The sequence below is a fragment of the Prionailurus viverrinus genome, chromosome D3, assembly GCF_022837055.1.
Source record: "Prionailurus viverrinus isolate Anna chromosome D3, UM_Priviv_1.0, whole genome shotgun sequence".
Lineage (NCBI taxonomy): Eukaryota > Metazoa > Chordata > Mammalia > Carnivora > Felidae > Prionailurus > Prionailurus viverrinus.
This window is the reverse complement of record NC_062572.1, coordinates 95,201,485-95,223,275: the sequence shown is the minus strand read 5'-3', so window position 1 is coordinate 95,223,275 and position 21,791 is coordinate 95,201,485. Positions and strand designations below refer to the sequence as shown.

The following is a 21,791-nucleotide window of genomic DNA, read 5'->3' as shown; positions in this document are numbered from 1 at the left end:
ACAGAATTACAAATGATTAAATATATTTTTTTTTTTAATTTTTTTTTTAATTTTTTTTTTTTCTCAACGTTTATTTATTTTTGGGACAGAGAGAGATAGAGCATGAACGGGGGAGGGGCAGAGAGAGAGGGAGACACAGAATCGGAAACAGGCTCCAGGCTCTGAGCCATCAGCCCAGAGCCTGACGCGGGGCTCGAACTCCCGGACCGCGAGATCGTGACCTGGCTGAAGTCGGACGCTTAACCGACTGCGCCACCCAGGCGCCCCTAAATATATTTTTAAATAGATTCTTAAATATTTTAAAATCTATTTTAAATATATTTTTTCTTTCTTATTAAATATATTTTTCTACTAACTATTAATTAACTAACTACTAGTAACTAGTAGTTAGTTACTACTAGGTAACTAACCTTACTAGTCTAGAAGGGTTTTGGGGATGCTTCGGGATTTTCCAGAGATGATTACTTCATCTGCAAAAGGATCCTCCCTGATTTCTGTCTTTAGTTTCCTTTTCTTGCCTTATCACTATTATTTCTAAATTATGGAAGAATACATACATTTCAGAGCTAAAGCCATCTTGAGAATATTCAACAGAAAGTAAGAAAATAGTGAAGTAATCCTAACAGTTGAGCATCTAACGGTGTCAAGGTTGTTTATGAAGGACTGTATGGTATTACCGACTTCATACCTTGACAATTAGTGCAGCCATAACCCAGATGCCTCCACGGTTAGCAGGTTATTTATCATGAATACACAGGAACAATGTGTTGGGACTCAGAATTCACAGCTACAGGTCTGAGATATTTTACGACCATGGGGGCTGGCTGAGCTGAGCCTGGGTCACCTTACTAGTCCTGACCCCTGATCTCGGCTCGCGTGGCCTTTCCTACGAGGCCACAGACCGTCTGGGATAAATCGAGCCGTCTGCAGAGTTGGGAGAGGGAGGGGTGCGCAGGGCCCCTGACGCACCGGCCGCGCCCGGGACCGTGCAAGTGGCTGCTCCTCTTGAGTAAAGTGTGGGCGTTCAGAGCGGAGTCTGGCCTTTAAAAGAGGAACACCAAAACATTAACCGCACTTTGCGCCAGGAACAGAATACGGATTTAGGAAGGAGAAGGGAAGGCGGCCTCTTCGTTGGGAGTCCTTCACCCCGTCGCTGACACAAACAATTACTGGACAGGTACCGACTCCAGGTAGGGCTTAGGCTCTGCAGGCAGAGCAGGGCGGACATTTACATTCAGGCTGGCTGACCCCGTTAGGATAAGTCAGTCAGGGGTGAACGCTTTATCCTTCACACTCCGGGAATAAAAAGACTGGTTATCAAGGAAGTATGAAAAACAGGGCATTTTCTTTTCAAGCATAGGATTTCCTGTCTGTTTTGCAAGGGATCCGTACTCTGCTTCCCTCGATTTCCTCTGAAAGTATTTGAGAAATTTATCGTGGCCTTGGGCTCAAAATGGGCTGGACATGTAGCGCGGCAGACGACGGCTCACACCCGTCTGTGGCTCGTTTCGTGCTGCTGTCCTGTGCTGTGTGTCGTTTAACTTAATCTGAGTTCCTGTTTTCTCTCCCGACTGCACGTGGCTTCCTGGGACCAGTGATGGCTTCGTGTGTCTTTGCGAGCCCAGCCGGCTACCTCCAGTGGCCGCGACTCCACGCCTGCCCACGGCCCGCCGGCCTCCTGAGTCATCCACAAAGTGTTACGAAGCAACGTGAAGCTTCAAGATAGCTCCCTGGCTTCAGTAAGAAAACATGACTCAACTGTTATCGAGTTAGGTGGTTGAGTACTTTAAGGCTACCTCATTTTCAAAGGATTTGAAGGCTCTCAGATTTACAAAGATATACCATAAACACAAAAGGAACAGATTTTAGATCTCAGGGAAAAGATGCTTCGGGAAGATAAGTGGCTGAATTCTTGTCAAAATAACATAGGAACGATGTCTGGACTTTAGGATACCGAAATATTCTAAACTGGTCACCTTAACAAAAATGAAAAACTAGTACCTTAACGAGATCCAACTCAGTCAGAACTGAACATCGTTTCCTGAGTCCCCTTGTGTTTAAACGCATCAGCTAATGGGGAGTTTACGGATTTGTGGGCCACCTGTGACCCTGTAAACACATTCTGGTTACTAGGTAACTTAGGGCATCTGCATTTGACATCCTGAACAACCGTGAGCGACCCCGTCCAGCTGGTCAAGACCGCACTCTCTGAGTCCTTCATGGTCTGGCCACGCCCCCGGGCCCACCTGCAATGGCCGTGGGCGGCTGGGCCACCAACTGCCCGTGGTTTCAGAGTAGCTCACGGAGTCTCGTTCTTACATGAAAAGCTTGCTTCCGCCTCAGGCGTGTGAGGTGGCATTTAAGTAAACGTTTCTGGAGTTTATGAAAATAAGGAAACACACGACCTACTAAAATTCTAATTACTCACAAAAGCTTCCTGTAGTTTTTGGGTCTTTGATCCTGTATCGCTTTACTGAATGATAACGGTTTTGCCGTTTTAGAATAAACCAGTTTTCCTTGTAATTCACAATAATATTGCCACCAAGATACTAGTGCTTGATGTATATATTTTATATTTGCATTTTATTATAAAATTAAATGTTCTTGAATATAATGACTGATATTTTATTTTACACGATACTGATGCAATAGCTTTATTTTTGTCCTGACTATGAAAGTAACGTGAGCACTCTGTATTTTTTTCCAAGGAACTTTAAATCTGCTTTGCTCCAACTCCATAAGAAACCCACCAAGCCCAAAGATTGATGTCCTTTAATTAACATTAAGGGGCCAGCGCTCTCCGAGGGGTCAGCCATCAGCTGAACGGAGTCTGTGCTAACACCAGCAGATTCCTTCTCCGCACGGCTGTAGTCTTAAAGATCTGACTTGGTGATATCAGGTTGGCAATTGTCAACCTGGATTTAATTGGGGGTTAGTGGGTTTTGTTCTCAGTGTTCCTTCAGGAGACTAGCCTTCTGGAAAACTCCAAGGTCACTGTAACTTGTGCCTGGAGAGCTGGGGGCTGTTCCTGTTTTCCACGTTATGAAAACATGGTCTCATAAAAAAACACGACACACCGGAGCTTCGTTCGGGAATACTTCGATCTGAACAGGGCGCGGTTTGGGGCCAAATAAATGTATGTACTGCACACTTTCAGGGAGTGGTGTTTTCTGGGGGTGGACTTTTCCTCCGCAGCATCCTTGTGACCACAGCCCTGGGTCCTGGGGACAGAGACACACTGTCCGTCACATCTCAGACGGGACTCTGACGTGCACAGTGTTGGGACGCGGCAGCGAGTGGACGGGAAGTCAGTCCTGCCAGTAAGCGTCCTTCCCGCAGGAACAGGCAACGAGGGCGCACCGGCCACTGGGTGACCCGGGTCCATCTGCCGAGCTGCCCAAAGTCCCCCCAACGCTTCAGAGCCTCTTTGCGATTGTAACCGTTCGTACGCACCACGACAGAGCTTAACTGCAAACATCTGAGAAAACGGTTTTCCCTTTCTGACGTTTAAGTCAAAAGGAAAATGTTAACAACTAGGAAAAGTGAAAAACATGCGGAAGAATGGAGAAGACACTGTTTAGAGCCTGCCTGGAAATGCGTCACGGCTGGCACACGTCCTCACAGCAGGTGCTCAGCTGGAACACCAGGAGCGGGCGTGCTGGTCCCGGGAGGCACGGCCGCGGGCGGGTACCTTGGTGAGGTCCTTGTACAGCTCCGGGTACAGCATCGCCGTCTCCGGCTTCACGTCTTGATCCAGCACCAGCGAGAACACCGGGAACATGGTGTATATGGTCGCATACCTAAAACCCACAGGGAGTCAGGTTAGCGCGAGGAACGCGCACCCCTGTCGACACAGCTGTGCGGTCAGGGGCTGGCGCCCCAAATCCCGAACAGCAAAACCAGGCTCGGCTTCTTCCTGGGACTTAATGCTCACCCCAAATAACACAGCCTGTAGGGAACGAATGCTCACACAGGTCCACGTTTTTCTTTCTTACGCTTTGTATTTTGAGGTCTCTGCAGACCCACAGGCAGTTGTAGCAAATCACAGAGAGCCCCCGTGCGCTTCACCCAGCTTGCCCGGCGGTGGCAGCCCCGTCCCGCGACCCGGGTGTCGTGTGGGCGCCGGCGGTCAGAACCTCCACCGGCAGCAGCGGGGCCCCTGACGCCCCTCCTTCCCACACCTCCCTGCCCCCGCGCATCTGCTAACCTGCCCCCCACCCTACAGTTTTGTCATCGCAAGGCCACACTCGTGCCTCGCACTCAGCCTGACCCCCAGGAGGCTGTTCCAGGCACCACTGCAGCCGCGGGCACCCCGTGTGCCCGGTGGGGGTGCCTGCCTCCGCGGCCCCGTCGATCACGGGAGGGCAGTGGGGTCATTCCCCGTTTCCGGCTGCCACAAATAGAAGTGCTATGAATACTCACTGCACGGGTCTTCGTGTCAAACCGAGCTGTCGCTTATTTCTCAAAGGAGCCGCCTGGGGTCGTAAGCCCAGGAGCCTAACTGCTGGGGGATTCGGTAGCAGAAGGTTTCGTTTTTCAAACACACTGCTGGCCCTGCCCGTGCGCCCTCTCCCCTGGGAGCAGTGTTGCTGGGCGGCTGTGTGCCCGGACACCGTCCCTCCCACCGGGTTCTGCAGAGAACCCGCTGTCCTCGGCCGTGCCCCCCAGCTCTCCGCTGGCCAGGAGTTTGTCTCCTGAAGTCTCAGGCTGAAGCATCCTGGTGTGGATGTCCTTGGATGGACCATGTGTGGGGAGCTGTCAGCCTTCCTTTCTGTCGCCTCAGCCCTGCCCTCTGTCCTCCCTCCCTCTGGGGCTCCAGGGGCACAAGGCCAGAGTCCTGGAGGCCGCGGGTCTCTGGGCCGTTCGTCCCGACCGGCGGTGGGCCCTGCGCTCCGGTCCGTTTCCATTTGGTTCTGCTTCACTTTTTCTACGTCTTGGCCGAGTCTTGTCTTTCCGTTGGTTCTAACACTCCCGTCTCTCGTTACGGTATTTTTGCACAGCCGCTTCACGCCTTCGTCAGACACACCTAACCCGGGCTCCTCGGGGCTGGCATCCATTCTCTCTGACTCACTCGGAAACCTTCCTGGTTCCTGGTGTGGCGAGTGATTTTCTCCTGAAACCTGGACGCTCGGGTGCCGTGCAGCCTGGGTCTCCTGGAGCTGTGCCACCCCCGCCCGCCCTGAATGCCGCCCAAGGACTGCTTTTTACCGTGCCTTCCAGGGAGGTAGGGACGGGGCATGGGGGCTGCTGCAGGGACCCTCCCTGTCCGGCCGGCTGCCCCCTCCTGTCCCTCGGCCGCAGCACAGGCTCCTGGGGGTCCTCATCCCTGGGACCAGGGCCATCTCCAGCTGCCAGCTCGTCCGTCCTGGGGCGGGGGGGGGGGGGGCACACGGACGGCAGGACCCCGGGGCTCAGGTGGTGCTGCCCCAGGCCCTCCTCTTCCCTCTCACGTCTCCACACGCGTGTCCTGTGTACGACGTTTGTGAGATTCTGGTTACGCTTAGCAGAAGGATGAAGAAAAGTACCTCTGACTTTCCCGAAACAGGACCGGGTTTCACATTTTCATCCGTGACAAAGCGCTCAAGTTGGGAGGTCGGCCAGTGGCCGAGCACCACAGCGAGTGACCCCAGCCACCTCGCCTAGCTGCCGGCGCGGGTCCCAGGGTCACTGCGGGGCTGTGGGGGAGGAACCTTCTCAGGGAGGGTGTTTCCGGCTACCGCCCACCGTCCTGTGCTCTCGGAGGTCAGCGGGGTCACAGGAGCTACCTACAGATCGAACCCCTAACTTCTGGGTTAAATTAAACTGGTTTAAGGCCCTACCTTTCCTCCAAATTTCTAGTTACTTTTGTCAACCTTCTGGGAACAATTCCCATCCCCTTAGGATTTAGGAGCTGACGGGGGCACAGCTGCTCCCCCCCACAGTGCCTGCAGACACAGGGCCCCCAGGTCCTGTGAGCGGCAGCTGCCGTCACACGAGGGACCCACTGACCAAGGCCGGCTTGGCCCTAAGGATGTTGCTCGGAGCAGGAGACGCCGGCAGGCCGGGCAACGTGGGACGGGTTCTCCACCAGGCGTCTCACAGAGACTTCCACTTGCTGGTGAGCGCGTGAGCCTCTCAGAGGGGCTGGGAACACCGCGCTCCCGGGGAACTGTGCTGAGACGTGCTTTCTGGAGGGGCAGGCGCGACTTCTTCCAGGACCTGTGATGGGGGGGAAAGGGGGGGCACCCACGGCTGCCCGGCTGCCTCGCCTCGGACGCACGGACCTCACGGGTGCCCCTGCCGAGCCGACAAGAGGAAAGTGGGGCAACGCCAGGAAATATTCGGAGTTGAATTGTACCAACTGTCCTGCAGCTTCTGTAGCTGGGTTTCCGATCTCAGGACGTTACTTTGGCCTTGTTAGACTTGGATAAAAATCAGCTTCCTTCACATCCACTTCTGACTGTTGTTTTCTAGGTGAGGGCAAAACTGACTTCGCTGTTTACTCTTCAAGAAGCTTAACACAAAAGCATCTCTCCTCCACTGCCAACAGACTCAGCGCACCGAGGCTCGAGAAAATTCTGGATGCCTCTCGTGGACTGCAGAGAAACTACCTCTGAGTAAGAGCCAACAGAAGTGCCAGCCTCTGCTGACGAGGGCTCAGGCTGTGGTGGGACGCATCAAAGCAGACAGGCCTACAGCTGCGCTTTCGCTAACTCGGGCAAGTGTCATTTAGGAAGGGATTGCCGCTGTCCCTTAAATTCTCCTTTCCGTGTTTCAAGTCCACAGTTTGACAGCAGGAAAGAAAGTGGGAACTGTTTTCTTTGGCCTCCACAGAAACAGTCCAGCTGTCACAACGTCGTGTGCGGACCCCGTGCTCCGACAGCAAGTCATGGGACGCGTGTCGCAGAGGCCAAGGCAACGGAAAACGTGAAACAGCGCTGAAACCTTTTGCACCTTCAGGGTCTGCCCGTTTGTGTGCCGCTCTGGGCGCCAGCACTGGTCACCGTCCCCGGGCCTGGGCCATCAGGAGTGAGGCTGGGTCGCACAGCTGGCCCTGTGACTGCAGGAGGACCCAGGCCCCAGGCCGAGGCAACCACAGGTGGGAGGGCCCCGCGGCCGCACTGAGGACACACACGACCCCGCCCGGGCCCCTGGAGCAGTGCTCAGGTCTGCCTGCCGTCCGCCTCCCCGGCGGGTGCGGCTTTGGGGGGGCAGCAAGCAGCTGCCGTTGGCCTCGCGCTGGGACGACGCTGGGGACTTCCAGACATCAGTGTCCAGGGGAGCCTGAGGGGGCCGGCCTGGGTTCTCGGATCACCCGGAACCTTGGCATTTGGGCACGTGTCAATGAAATGTACTCAAAACAACCCCAACCCCAAGGGCTGGAGGCGCTCACGGGCTCGTTCTCTGCTGCCCCGGAAAGCCGCTAAACACCGCAGGAGACAGGTCGGGCTGTGTGAGGCCCCGACTCTGCCCCTACGAGCTGTTGCCTCTGTCACGTTCCCCAGCCCCTGGGTGTGTCCTTCCTTGCCCGTGACACGGGGGAGCCGCTGATGCCTGCGCCGCAGGGATGCCGTGCGGATGGAGCCCGGGGAGCGACCACACGGGCGGCGCAGGGCAGCGGGTGCCGGGCTCTGCAGGAGCAGGGGGGAGGCGGTGCCGGGAGGCACAACCTGGACCTCACCGCCACGCCGACGGTCCTGCCGGTTTTATTTCCTGGCGTAACTCTGAAGCACGAGGGGAAGAGGAGCTCCATTTCATTCACTGTAACAGAAAACTCCCGCTTTCCAGGCTCGACGGGCAGAACTGGCAGCAGTTGCTGCCGTGGGGGATCTGGAGAGACGTGGTGGCTAGCGGGGAGACTCTCCCGGGGTCTGGTGTGGCGCCGGGTCCCGGCCCGGGGCGTCTGCTGTGGGGCCGTCACCGACCACGTCCCCGGCCACGTCCCCGGCACGTCCACCTGTGTTCCAGCCCGTGAGGGAGGGGTCACGGTCGCCCACCCGCCTCACCACGCCCCGAACCCCCGCCGGGAAACAGACGCCCTGCTCAGATCGCAAGGGGGTCCGAGCTCCTGACGCCGACCGTGCGTGGAGTCACCCAGACGGCGCTGCGCGTGGCTCACTCACCCCACCATGAGGAATCCTTGGTACAGAGGGACGGATGCGAAGTAGAAGACAGAGGAGAACACGGCCTGCCGAGAGGAGAGGGGAGGGGAGGGGAGGGGAGGGGAGGGGAGGGGAGGAGAGCGGCCGTCAGCCCCGCCGGCCCTCCATGCTGCACCGGCTGCACACGGCCGCGCCCGCAGCGGTCCCGCTACCTGCATGGTGGAGATGATGAGGCCCCGGTGCATGACGAACTGGCCCAGTGCCGCCGACCGCTTGTAGCTGCTCCGCCCGTGGACCATCAGCAGCCGGCCGATGTGGCGGAACTGCGTGACGGAGAAGTCCGCTGCCAGGGAGGCCTGCCTGCCCTCCTGAAACGAGCAGGGGTGCCGCTCGGACCCAGCGCCTCTCGGCGTCCGCCGCCCGAGGACCGAGGCCTGTCCCTGCGGCCCCGCAGGGGACAGGCGCACCCGCCGCTGGCCGGGACCTGGGAGCCCGTGGGCCCTGCGGGAATCGGGCCCGCACGGCGGCTCCGGGGCCCCTAAGCAGCCGCAGGCCACACCACACAGCTGTGCCGGGGCGGGACTCTAAACGGCGCCACCTGACGCACAGCTGTCGGGAAAGCGAGACACGCACCGGGCTCATTCCCACACCAGACGAACCCCCCGCCACAGGCCTGCGCCAACGTGAGGGGAGACGGGGTGTGGGGCGGCAGGAAAGTTTTCTGGTGGCACGCATGGAGCCCGGCGCGGAAGGGGCTGCAGGCGGCTGGTCCCGCACACCTCCTGGGGGACGCGGGGACGCGGGGACGCGGGAGGGGCCCGGCGCTGGTCCGGCACACCTCCTGGGGGACGCGGGGATGCGGGGACGCGGGACGCGGGAGAGGCTGCAGGCGGCTGGTCCCGCACACCTCCTGGGGGACGCGGGGATGCGGGGACGCGGGACGCGGGAGAGGCTGCAGGCGGCTGGTCCCGCACACCTCCTGGGGGACGCGGGGATGCGGGGAAGCGGGACGCGGGAGAGGCTGCAGGCGGCTGGTCCCGCACACCTCCTGGGGGACGCGGGGATGCGGGGACGCGGGACGCGGGAGAGGCTGCAGGCGGCTGGTCCCGCACACCTCCTGGGGGACGCGGGAGGGGCCCGGCGCTGGCGGGCTCCGCTCTCTCCCCGCACCACCGAAGGGGTCGCTCGGGGCCGGCCGCGGGGACCAAGGGGCACACGTACCTTCCCTTCGATCCCGATCCCGCAGTCGGCCGCCTGGATCATGCTCACGTCGTTTCCCCCGTCACCTGCGGGCACAGGAGCGGGAGGTGGCACGAAGCCCGGAGACACGGGACCAGCTCCCCGGGGGCGGACGGGGGGGGGGGGGGGGGGGGGGGGGGCCGGGCCCGGCAGGGCGGCAGGCTCACCGACGGCACACGTGCGCTTCCCCGTGTGGTGCTGCAGCAGCTTCGCGATGCGGGCCTTCTGGGTGGGCGAGCAGCGGCAGCACACCACGGCGGGACACTGGCAGGCCAGCTCCGCCAGCTCGTGCTCGTAGTACTTGAGGCACACCTGCGACACAGCGGCGTCAGCACCGAGGCGCAGAGCACGGCGCGGACGGGTGCCGGGCGCACCCCGCGTCCTCCTCCCCGGGTCACGGCCGCCCCGCCCGTCCGCGGATTCGGGGCCCGCAGCAGCTGCCCCGCCGGATGCCCGGGGCGGAGCGTCAGGGAGGTGCCCGCACACGGCCAGACACACAGAACCCCCGGAGCCCGGCCCTGGCAGAGGCTGGGTTTAGCCCCCGGGGACGGGAACCAGGAAGGAGGCCGGGGACTCGGGGCACGGGCCCCGGGCTCCGGCCTCAGGGTGCGTGTGGTTCGGGAAGGAACAGCCGTGCCAGCCCCTCCTGTGGGGCCGCGAGCCTGTCTCCTGTTCCTGTGACCCGGGGCGCAGTCCTGGAAATGCCGGTCTGGGCACCTCTAGGTCCAGACTGTGGGCGCCACACTGGAGGCTCCAAAGCGGCTGTGCTATCAACCGCGAGAATGAGGCCTAGCGCCTCGAGAGGACTGTAAGTCGGAAACGGATCGACCTCTAAAACACGAAGGAACAAGTTATCCCGTGTTCAGGCCACAAGTGCTCACCAGGGTCGCACAAGTGCTGCTACCAGAGAAGTAGCTTCACCAGCAGCACAGGTGAGACCCAGGAAGCCCTTGGTCCGCAGCGGGGGAGCAGACACGAGCCGGGTCAGAGAGCGGCCTCGCCTCCGCGGAGGGGACGGACGGGCAGATGGACAGACCTGTGCTTGGTCAGAGAGCAGCCTCACCTCCAGCGAGTCCCCAGATATGACCAGAGCGCAGTCGTGCTTCCTCCGGAAGGCGTTAAGCTCCAAGTGGGCCTCTCCCCGATTGGTCACCTCCACAAAAGAGAGAGAGGCACCCACGTTACAGTGTTGTCCAAGTCGGAGGGACAAACAGCCCGTGTGTATGAATCACAGCGACCTCTGTGGACACGTGACTTAAGACGCAGTCCGGCCTTGCAGCGGCAGTCCAGAGCCGGGAAATTTCACTTTTGTTTGAATTACAAACAGTCATAACTAATACATACAGGAAACACAAGCTTTGGACCATCTTATTGATTTTCTTTGAATTAATTAAGGAAGGGCATTTCATTTGAAAACTGCGGTAGATTATAAAGGTACATTCCTACTAGGGTGTAACTAATACAAAAATGTAATTTTTACCAACACACAGTTTGTAAACTGAACAGGAAATGAACGCATCGGTGTTAAAATAGAAACTCGGTGAATAAACGAACCTCCCAGGACAACGGGAAAGTACGTGTGAATTTAGACCTTTCTCTCCATTAAAACGTCACTTTTTCATCATGAGGTAGGCGGCTGACGGAAACCGTTTTCAACGTGTTTATAGACGGGAGTAAAAAATGACGGCGTTTCCCTCTCGGTGGAGGTACTGAGGGATTAACACACACTTGCACGTACATCCCCACAAAACCAACAGGTAAACCAAAGCGCTTTCAGACAAATACTCACTGGTCTGAAAATGTGAATGTCTTGGGTTCTGGACACCAAATGCGAGCTCTTGGCAATGCAGGTGGCGGTCTCGAGCTTGTCGCCTGTCAGCATCCATATCTAGGAGACCAGTGACGGTGGTGAGCTTCCACACTAGCACACTTCTGTCTCTTGCAAGTGCCTATTCATACACAGACGCCTGCACGCGCAGGTGCACAGCGTCACCACGCGCACCGGCCACAGCGCAGAAGCTGTCCAGTGTCACGGACGGGCGGACGGATAAGCAAAACGTGGCACATACACCGCAGAATAGCGGTCGGTCTTAGAAAGGAAGGAGATTCCGCCAGACGCAACACGGGGGACGGCCGAGGACACTATGCTCAGTGAAACGCGCCCGTCACAGAAGGGCAAGCGCTGTGTGATCCCACTTGTAGGAGGTCCCTGGCGTTGCTGCATCCAGAGACAGAACGCAGAGGATGGACACCAGGGCTGGGGCGGCGGGGGGGGGGGGGGTTAGCGTTTAATGGGGCCTGAGCCTCAGATTTACGAGCTCCGAAGACAGCCGGTGGGGACGGGCGCACGACAGTGGGCACGCACTCAGTGACGTGAGCTACACACTGAAGAGTGGCTACGATGGTAACTGCTACTTGCCGTACGTTTCACCACCGTATGAAGAGTCTGCCGACTTATCTAAAACGAGTAGGAGCAAAGTGACGTTAGACGTGGCAGCCGAGACCTGGAGGCACGGGAATGCCGGGGGTTGAGGCAGGTCAGGACCGAGGCTAACAAGGGCACCTGGACACGCCCAAGGGCAGAGCTCACACAGCCTGTGTGCAAACAAGCGGGGCTTGCACGGTGAGGAGCCCCCTGGAGATCCTTGCTCGACTTGCTGGTTTTTCCACTGGAAACTGAGGTTCAACATGGATTTTAAACGGGCAATAGTCGAGCCAAAAATTGTATCAAATAAAACACGTGAGGGGCGCCTGGGTGGCTCAGTCAGTTACACATCCGACTCCTGACTTCCGCTCAGGTCGTGATCTTGCGGTTCGTGGGGTCAAGCCCCGCGTCAGGCTCTGTGCCGACAGTGCGGAGGCTGCTTGGGGTTCTCTCTCCCTCGCTCTGCCCCTCCCCCGATGGCTTGATCTCTCTCTGCCCTTCCACCACTGGCGTGCGTGCGCTCTCTCAAGATTAATGAACTTAAAAAAATGTCAACCACTACTACTCTTACTGAAAAAAATGGGGTGCCTGGGTGGCTCCATCGGTTGAGTATCTGACTCTGGACTCCAACTCAGGTCATGATCTCACGGTGTGTGAGCTCGAGCCCCGTGTCAGGTTCCACGCTGAAGGTGTGGAGCCTGCTTGGATTCTCTGTCTTCCTCTGTCTGCCCCTCCACCACTCGTGTGTGTGTGTGCACTCTCTCTCTCTCAAAATAAAGTTAAAAAGGAATTACATAAACACGTGCTATGTGTCGTGAGCATCCCTAGACTACAAAGAGAACACAACCGGGACACCTAATACACAACTGGATGGTCTGCACGCCTAGTCACAAAGAGGCAAACACCTGTCATCAACATCTGGATTCCTCAAGTGTTTTGTGTACCGTGTACAAATACGCATTTTTGGAAAGAGCAAACAACTCGTGGCACACCAGTTCTCTCAGGCGTGGCTCCCGGCGACGAGACTTGGGGGTCCTCTCGGCGTCTGGGGACTTGAGCGGTTTACTTACTTCCCACATGGAGCCTGGACCTAGGCCGCCATGTATGGACGCGTCGTTAAGACAAAGCTGGGAGCGATTTGGGCCGGACCCCCGGCCGCTGGCGAGCCCGCGTGCAGCACAGGGGCACGTGTGGCCTCGAAATCACACCCTCACGCCACGCGGAGGTGCAGGGTCTCCTTCCTGACACGGGGGTGTAAGGGCAGAAACCCTTACGAGCTTAGAGAACGATCAGTGTGAACGCCCCCGCACCACACCCGAGGCACACTCACCACGGCAGCCCCCCCGACCACCGTGCGCGTACGACCGAGACTGGGGGAGGTTTATGAAAAACCTCAACAAAACCAGCGGGGCCCTGCTTCTAAGCGGTCACAGCTCTTCCCGCCAATGTTTGCTGCACAGCAGTCAGGCTTCCATCACGTAAGAGCCCGGGGTCTGAACTGCTCTCGCGTAATTCCAAAGCCAGATGTACCTCCTGACTCGGCCGAGGTCCGGGACGGAGGGACGTATCTTCTTGTCTCCCACCTGGACCCCTGGAGGCAAGAACCGCCCCTCCCCACCCCTGCACACACTGCCGCGTCTTCGTCAGAACCGCCGCGTGCGTTCCGGTCGGATGCCGGGAGCCGCTTTCCTCGTCTCCAACTAGCTACCTACTGGTTCTCTTCCAACTAGCTACCTACCAACGCCAGCTGATCGTTATTTTCACCATTGAGCGCGAGGCCCGGTCCTCAGGGCAGCCTCGGGATAAATCTTCTCTCCCATCCTGTAACCGAACTTTGGGCTTCACTGGGAACACGTGGGATCAGAAAGAACCTCTCTCAAAGCTAACGCTCAACGCCACCACGCACCAATTTCCCCTGTACGAAGGGGACAAACCCGGAAGAAAAAGGCAGGGCGGGCCGGCAGGCAGCACCACGCAGCCTCGAGTTGTGTGGCTTACGGGGACCCCCCCACGACAGCACGACGAACAGACGAGGCAGTGCCGAGTGGCCCTCGCCTTCGTATCAGGTCGTGAGCAGGAAGCTCGGTGGCACGAGGGGGGGCACCCCCATCTGGGTGGGACCCGAGGTCTCGGAGGCCGGGGTTGTCCCGAGCTCACACCCGATGGATGCCCAGGGCCACAAAAGTCTCCGGGACGAAGCTGCCCCACGGGAGAGCCCGAGACCCAGGTGGGCCGGGACATCCAGGGCAAGGGAAGGGTACGGAAGGGTGGGACAGGAAAGGGTAGGGTGGGGTAGGGAAGGGTAGAGGCAGGGCAGGAAGGGCAGGGATGGGGGAAGGGAAGGGTCTGGTGGGGTAGAACAGGGTAGGGCAGGGTAAGGGCAAGGAATGGTGGAGGAGGGGGTCTGGTGGGGTAGATGTAGGGCAGGGAAGGTCTGGGGTGGGGGAGGGAAGAGTAGGGCAAGGAAGAGGAGGGAAGGGCAGGGTGGCGGGCAGCTAGCGAGAGAGACAAACTGTGGGCTGGGGCGGGAGGCAGGTGGGGCGCCGGGGCGACTTTGGGGGGGGGGGAAGAAGGGGTCCTGCGTCCCCGACCCCGGCGGCACGGTGGGTGCTTCCAGGAGGGACCCCCGGGCCCGGGCCGCGCCCGCACCTTGATGCCCGCGTTGCGCAGCAGCTCCAGGGTGGGCCTCACGTCCGCCTGCAGCCGGTCCTCCACACCCGTGAGGCACAACAGCTCCATCTGGCGCTCCAGGCTCTCCACCACGGCCGCCACCTTGAGCGCCCTGTCGTGGATGCTCAGCTTGGCCTGACTGTAGCGGCTCTGAGGAGACAGGGGCCGTGCGGTCAGGGGGGCCGGCCTCGGTCCGGCGGGCGGTCGCGCGGGGTGGGTGCCCGCAGGGGTCGGCTCACCTCGAAGTCCTGGTACTGCTCCTCCGTCAGCGCCCTCTTGGCGACCACGAGGGTGCGCAGGCCTTCCCGGGCCATGTTCCCGCACTGGAAAAGGAGACGCGGGTCACACGCGGCCCCGATGGCTGCCCGCGGGGGCGATGGGTCCCCGGCATATCCGCGGGCACCGCTCCGCAGGAAGGACCGGTCCCCGGCCCGTGGGCCCCGCGGTCCCCGTGTCCGTCGGTGCGCCCCACGCCGCCCAGCTTCTCAGGCTTGTGTCCCCCCGGACACCTGGCAAACACAGCCTCCTGTCACAGCCGTGTCACAGCCGTGTCGGGAGGGCGGCTCTGCCCCTCCTGCTCTCCGCGGGCGGACGGGGCTGCCATCATGGTGACGCTCTCGGGCAACAACCACACCTTCCCACCTCCAGTCAGGCTTTCCAAGATGGTGTCAGGAGCATGATGTTCCCAAAGTCTACACCTGTCTGCACACAGGAAGTGAGGGTGCCAGGGCGGGAAGCGGGAAGGCCTCATGTGGAGGTGCAGGGGGAGGAGGATGGGGGGGAGGAGGAAGAGGAGGAGGAGGAGGAGGAGGAGGGGTGGTCTCAGGAGGCCGCTGGTGCCGGGGGAGGGGTGGGAGGGGTGGGGAGGAGACCCCGAGGCCCCTGGGGCATAGTCTCAACCTGCAGGGAAAGGGGCCTGAAGAGACACCACAGGCCCCGCTCCCGTTGAGAGACGGAAACGCATTCAACAGGTGTGTGAGAAGCTGTCCAGTCCTCCTGCTCAGAGACCACCCAAACACACCCTCTCCTGTTGGAGGCAAACCCGGGCAGCCTCAGTTGACGACGGGGTGTAGGGACAGCCTGACCCGCGCCCACCTATCTGCTGGTGACGGGCCTCTCCTGTCACCGTAAGCTGCACATGCCATCGACACAAATCCCACTGCTGGAAACGGACCCGGTACCTGCGGAGGCGTGCCTGGCGCTCCTCCGGGGGACGGGGCCCGGAGCTGGGACACGGCCCGTGCACACCAGCCGGCACCGAGGAGCCACACCCGAGGTCGCGCACACAGCCACGCTGGCGGAGCAGGAGCCCACGCCGCTTTCCCGGCCGTGGACCCCCAGAGCGGGTGCCGCTTCCTTCTGTGACCGCGCGTCCCTCCCTCAGGCCGTGAAGCTGCCACGGGGCGTGGAGACCGACTGACATCCTCAAAAAGCTGCCTGGAAAGGTGGGACCACGGTCTGCAGGGAGGGGGCGGCCTGTGGGGCGAGCAGCTGTCTCGCCCCAGATAGAGGCCCCACCCCTGGAGGACCAGGCAGGGTGGGAGGCGGGAGAGGGGCCCCCGCCGGTCACTGCCCTCGGACTCTGAGCCGAGCAAACCGGGCAGTGTCCCTGGCGCGCACGTGGGCGCCAGGGGGCCCCCGCGTGGACAGCAGGGGGAGCAGGGAGAGGAAGAGCGTCCGGGAGAAGACGTGGAGGCCGCTGCCAAGTGGGGCACCGGCTCCTTGGCCGCTGGGACAGACGCACGGGAAGTCTGAGGACCAAGCGCCCAAGAGGCCCAAGCTCGGGCGTCAACAGCAGCGCTTCGGAGTGATGTGTGATGTAAACGAAATGTAAAAAACAACCTGAGCACTAAGCTGTACCGTTCTCTGCGGCCACGCTGTCTACACATCAAGAACACTACCACCAGCCAAGGCTCCTCCAGGCCGCGGGCTTCCGAAGGCCTGCTGCTTGACAGCCCTTCACCTCTTTCTTGCTGACGCTCTCAAGTTTCGAACTCTGAGGAACTGTTTCGAAGGCCGAGCGTCTTTCTAAAGCTTAACCTGCAGCATGTTTAGCCTGTTTCCGGCACTCATGGTCAACACGGCACAGGGCCACGTGCTCACCCCGCTCTGGAGTGTTTCCCGGCCCCAGCAGGGGTTCCCGGACCGCACGGACAGCCTCGTGGGGCAGGTGCGGTGGGCCGGGGCCCGGCAGAGGTGGCGCCTGGGTGTGCGACCGCTCGCTCGCTGCCGGGCCACGCAGAGACGGGCAGGTCTCTTCAAGTGTCCACAGCAAAGCCCGAGGGGTGCAGGGCTCCACACTTCAGCCATGCGACAGCCACAGACAGAATCCCCGACGTGCACAATGTGTACTTGCAAATGAGAACGGACACCGTAGTCACGCACTTCGGCGAATGCATCCCAGACAAATGAATCGGCTGCTTTTTGGTTCATAAAGAAACTCGGGTACTAGTAAGCTTGGATATCCAACGCTGGGACCGCACACCGACAGCTCCCCGCGACCCTGCTCGGGACGTCCTGGAGTGCGTGCCAAAGCCCGGACGCCAGCCCTGCGTGCAGCCACAAAGCCACGCAGACGGGCAGTTACGGCCACTGAGGGAGCCAGGACTTGGAGTGTGTGACCTTCCGTGAGTGGAAACCCCACATCACTAGGGACAAGTGCCCGCACTCACTGATCAACAGTCCAGACGCGACTCTGCACGTGCGCTCTGCCCTGCCCGCCCGTGCGCACAGACCTCAGCCTCCGCTGTCCCTTCAGGGCACAGGCTGGCGCTTCCAGATAACCGCAGTTCTCGCTCGCTCGCTGTCTGGGTGGGGCGCTCACGTCTCACAAAGCTCACCTGCCAGACTGCTGCTGAGATGCTCAAGTCTGCAAACGCGGAGTATGAACCATTCAGACTTTCTGAAATCCTTTCTAATCTGGCCGCTTGAGTAGGTCTGATGCTCACGGAGAAGCGGACTGTGGGCACAGCTCCCACGCCCCCGCCTCACACATCTTCTGGGGACGGCAGGGCACTGGTCACCGCACCCCTTCATTCACGCCTTCCCCGATCCCCAGTTCTGACCCTCGCTCCACGTGTGCGCATGGAGGGCAGGAGGCCAAGTGCCCGAGCGCTTTCGCCGTCCAGGGCGCGGTTGTTCTAGGTCTGTGCGCACTGCACAATCTGACGTCACGGATCTGACAAAATTGGCTCTTTCTGTTACGTGGTGAGTAAAGAGTGTTGGTGGCTTGTTTTTCTTTTGTTTAATAAGCGGAGAATACAAGTTTACAGCCAAGAATCCAATGTGGGGAGCGATGCTCAGGCTCTCCCAACCTGCGTGTTTTTTGGTTTTTGTTGTAAATAAAGTAAAGGCCGTCAGACTATAAGAGCATTACTGCAAAGACATGGGTGGAGGACCAAAACATTTATCTAAAGGAAGGGAATGTCAAGTTGAGCACTGAATGCACAAAGGATTTTTAATAAAGTTATCTTTGTGGAAAACAATCTGACATTATCTGTCTGTTGCAAGACATTTATTGATTTGACCTCATAAAGCTAAATAAATTAAACAAGTATTTTATAATTAATGGCACATCATTATGACCAAAAGTAATTTTTATGGCATTTTACTAGGTCTTCAGGGAATTTAATTTATTCATGGGCCTGATTAAATCCAAGCGCCTGAAGGAGCTATTGATTCATATTGCCAATGCTGCCGCGGACGCGGGGTGTGGGGTGTGGGGTGTGGGGTGTGGGCAGCAGCGGGTGACCCAGGAGCACCACAGAGGGCTGTGCCGACACCCACAAGGGTTCCATGGACTCTGAAATCCAACTTTTTCACTAACACACAAACATAAACAATAACATAACCTCATGAGGCGAAACATAAATCCTGTTTTCTATAGGGAGAATTTGGTAAAATAGAGAATTGATTTTATTCGTATTTTATTTTATTTTAATTTATTTACTAATTAACTAGCAGGCTCCAAGCCCTGCACGGAGCCCAAAGTGGGGCTAGAACCCACGACCGTGAGATCATGACCTGAGCTTAGATCAAGAGTTGGACCCTCCACGGACTGAGCCTCCCAGGTGCCCCAGTATTTTCTGGTTTTAAAGTGATTCATATGTACACATTAGAATGAGATTAAAATTCTTTTTTTTTTTTTTTTCAACGTTTATTTATTTTTGGGACAGAGAGAGACAGAGCATGAACGGGGGAGGGGCAGAGAGAGAGGGGGACACAGAATCGGAAACAGGCTCCAGGCTCTGAGCCATCAGCCCAGAGCCCGACGCGGGGCTCGAACTCACGGACCGCGAGATCGTGACCTGGCTGAAGTCGGACGCTTAACCGACTGCGCCACCCAGGCGCCCCTAAAATTCTAATTAAAATCTTGCAAATAACTTAGGTTACAAAATAAACATGAAAATATAATACATGTAATATAATACAATGTTATTTCAGAATTTTTAGTGAATGATTAGTAATGCTACTGTTTCACTACTGGAAACAAATATTATTCGTAAGGGCCCACTAACGTACCTACCTGCATCCCCACAAAAACCAAATCGAGTAGTTATTTATACAGAAAGTAAACTATTTGCAATTAAGCAGCACCCCCTCCTTTCTGCTTTACGAAATTGAGAGGAACTGGAATCGCTTAAAAGAATCTGGTGGAGGGGCGCCTGGGTGGCTCAGTCGGTTAAGCGGCCGACTTCGGCTCAGGTCATGATCTCACGGTCAGTGAGTTCAAGCCCCGCGTCGGGCTCTGTGCTGACAGCTCGGAGCCTGGAGCCCGTTTCAGATTCTGTGTCTCCCTCTCGCTGACCCTCCCCAGTTCATGCTCTGTCTCTGTCTCAAAAATAAAGAAAACGTTAAAAAAAAAAAAAAAAGAATCTGGTGGAGAGCCAATTCCGTGTCCAGAAACCTGTCGGCGTCTGGCCGCAAACGTGGTGTCTCGATCCCCCCCGTGACGGCAGCACGCGTGAGCAGGCTGCTTACCTCTTCCTCCAGCCAGTCGTTGTACTGCACGATGGAGGACATGGCCACGTCGGCCCCTTTCATGTAGAAGGTGATCTCCGCAGTGGACTCGTCCTGCGCAGGGAGGGAGCACGGGCACGCTAAGGACACACCGCGCCTTGCAGATGGCAGCTGCCTGGCTAGAAACGCGCTGGAAGAAGCGATTGCCCCGAGTGTGCTCCTTGGGCCTGAGCTACTCAAATATCCTCCCGTGCAGGCAGCATCAGCCTCCCCTCCTGGGTGTTCGGGCAAATGAGAACTGAGAACTAACTGCAGATCTCGACAGGCCGTGCCGAGGCTGCTGAAACGCAACCTGTTGGCAACACGTGCCTCGGACAGCAAGGTGAAGGTGAATCCTCTCAAGTTCTCAGTGCCCGATCGAATACGCTTTCTTTGGTCAGCCGGCTTCCAGGATATGTTTTTGGAATTTTCTGGAAACATCTAAAAGGGGTGTAGGTCGGCAGCTTTATCGTCATAACTCATTCTCCAGCAGAGCTCCTTGGCGTGCTACTGCCGTCAGAAACAGACCCCAACAGCTGTAGCGGATTTCAAACGTTACCAGCTAACACCTTTGACTTATTCTGCCCTTTAAACCACTGCCGTTAGAGCCTCGCTAACTTCTCGGTATAAATCCTTAGTCTGGACTTTGTTTAAAGAGAGAGAACTGCAGCAAACAGAAGCACTGGCAGAGAACCGCCCCGAGCCACCAGCCTGGCGTGCACAGTCCCGAGCGGAGCGCAAGCCTGGGTCACGGGCGGACGCCTACCCGGACGATGACCCCCATGCGCTTGCTCTCCGACGTGAAGGGGAACATCTGCAGAATGCAGTAGGTCTGGATCTGGCCGCTGGGGGTCCTCAGCTGCACGGAGCCCAGGTCTCTGCTGACCAGCGTGAGGCCGACGCTCTCCGTCCACTGCACCAGGGCCACCTGGAGGAGACCAGCGAGACGTGAGGCCGCGCGCTACACGTGAAGGCACGCGGCAGGCCGGCGGTCAGGAAGCTGACCGGCAGCGGCAATTCACGACACCTACGCTGTCCGGAACCTTCCTGGGGTGGCGCCGTGTCAAGTATCGACCCTGGAACAACCACTCTCTGGCTGATGACCTGGCACTGTGGTCGGGTCCCTCGGTCTCGCTTTCCAGCAAGAAATCCATTACCGATCATTCTTTTGTTGCCCGTTGTGTCTTCGGCTGCCCAGAGGTGGGGCTTTAAAACCCACACAGGTGCCGGCCTGGGCGCAGAGCGGGCTGTGAGCGACGGGGCCTCCCGAGAGCTCCCGCCCGCCCGCCAGTGCCACGTCCCTGATGGGCGCCTGCTCTCCTTCTAAATGAGAGCCAGACGGGTGACCGAGGACAGCTGGTGCGTCTACTGGAGCACCTGAACTGAGCTCAGCTCTGCCAGCAACCCCTGGGTCAGGAGGAAAACAGACTTGCAAACTGTTCTAACGCTGAAATGACCAAAGTCCCCTGGCACACGGTCATTCCTCAAAAGCAGAAGTATTCTTATTGACGGTTCATTATCTAGCATTAAAATGTGAAGATCATAAACAGAAGAATAATTTTTAAAGCTGATTTATGAACAGTGGTTTTCATGACAGTGTTTTCTGGAAAAAAAAAAATCAGTTTGTCTTTAAAAGCCACCTGAGAACAGTCATCAGCTAGAACGTGGTCCGCTGGGCCCCCCCACCCCCAACCCCCCTGCTCGGTGAAGGGCCGTCATTCGCAAGCTGGGGGGCTCGGGCTCCTCCCGTGCCCCCCGCCCCTTCCTTCAGGCCTGCGGTTGTACTCACCCACTACAGGCCCAGCATTTACCCCGGGCCGGAGGAGTGCACCCACTCAGTTCTGCCCAGCAAGCAGAGCGTTACCGCTGGGCCTGAGCGTTCCCTGTGAAATCGCGGGGGGACAGGCCGCGATGAGGCCCAGCAGCCCTGGTTCCGAGGCTGGAACGCTCGGGTCGCCCCCACTCCAACTCCTCACCTGGACAACCGTGGCGGCCAGGCGACCGGGCAGGCCGCCGTGCACGCCAAAGCGTATCTGGGGTGTCAGGGTTCCGCCGTCACCCTCCCTCACAGAACGGGAATCCCTTTCAAGGTGAGGTTTCCTAGGTGGCCCCCACACTTCTAACTACAGGAAGATTCCAGCACAACCGCCAACTGAGGGTGAGGGGCTGTTTGCTCCAGTGTGTGCTGGGGAGGCCGCGAGTGGCCGGAGACAGGAAGGCAGGAGAACGTGGAAGTGAAGGGTCGTCTGGGATGGCACGTGTTCCGGAACACAGCCAAGAGCACGAGTCGCCTGTGCTGTGCTGGCAGGAACTACCGCCGGGCGGCTGGTTCCGGGCACGACGGCCACGCTCCACGGGCTGGTCGTAAAGAAATCCCT

At 58.5% G+C, this 21,791-nt stretch overlaps 1 protein-coding gene across 5 annotated transcripts in view; it reads right to left on the bottom strand.

Annotated features, from left to right (window-relative positions):
* ATP9B (ATPase phospholipid transporting 9B (putative)) overlaps nt 1-21,791 on the bottom strand; it is a 248,910-nt gene that overhangs the window by 11,233 nt on the left and 215,886 nt on the right. For 4 of the 5 annotated variants that reach the window (XM_047828022.1, XM_047828019.1, XM_047828020.1 and 1 more), the window contains 11 exons: nt 20,180-20,341; nt 19,396-19,488; nt 14,655-14,738; nt 14,395-14,565; nt 11,110-11,208; nt 10,384-10,473; nt 9,488-9,632; nt 9,303-9,367; nt 8,294-8,449; nt 8,103-8,167; nt 3,692-3,800 (listed from right to left, as the gene is read on the bottom strand). In XM_047828022.1, the coding sequence (XP_047683978.1) occupies nt 3,692-3,800; nt 8,103-8,167; nt 8,294-8,449; nt 9,303-9,367; nt 9,488-9,632; nt 10,384-10,473; nt 11,110-11,208; nt 14,395-14,565; nt 14,655-14,738; nt 19,396-19,488; nt 20,180-20,341 (1,239 nt within the window). The remainder of the gene's footprint in view (nt 1-3,691; nt 3,801-8,102; nt 8,168-8,293; nt 8,450-9,302; nt 9,368-9,487; nt 9,633-10,383; nt 10,474-11,109; nt 11,209-14,394; nt 14,566-14,654; nt 14,739-19,395; nt 19,489-20,179; nt 20,342-21,791) is intronic. The other variant, XM_047828023.1, reaches the window with a different exon arrangement.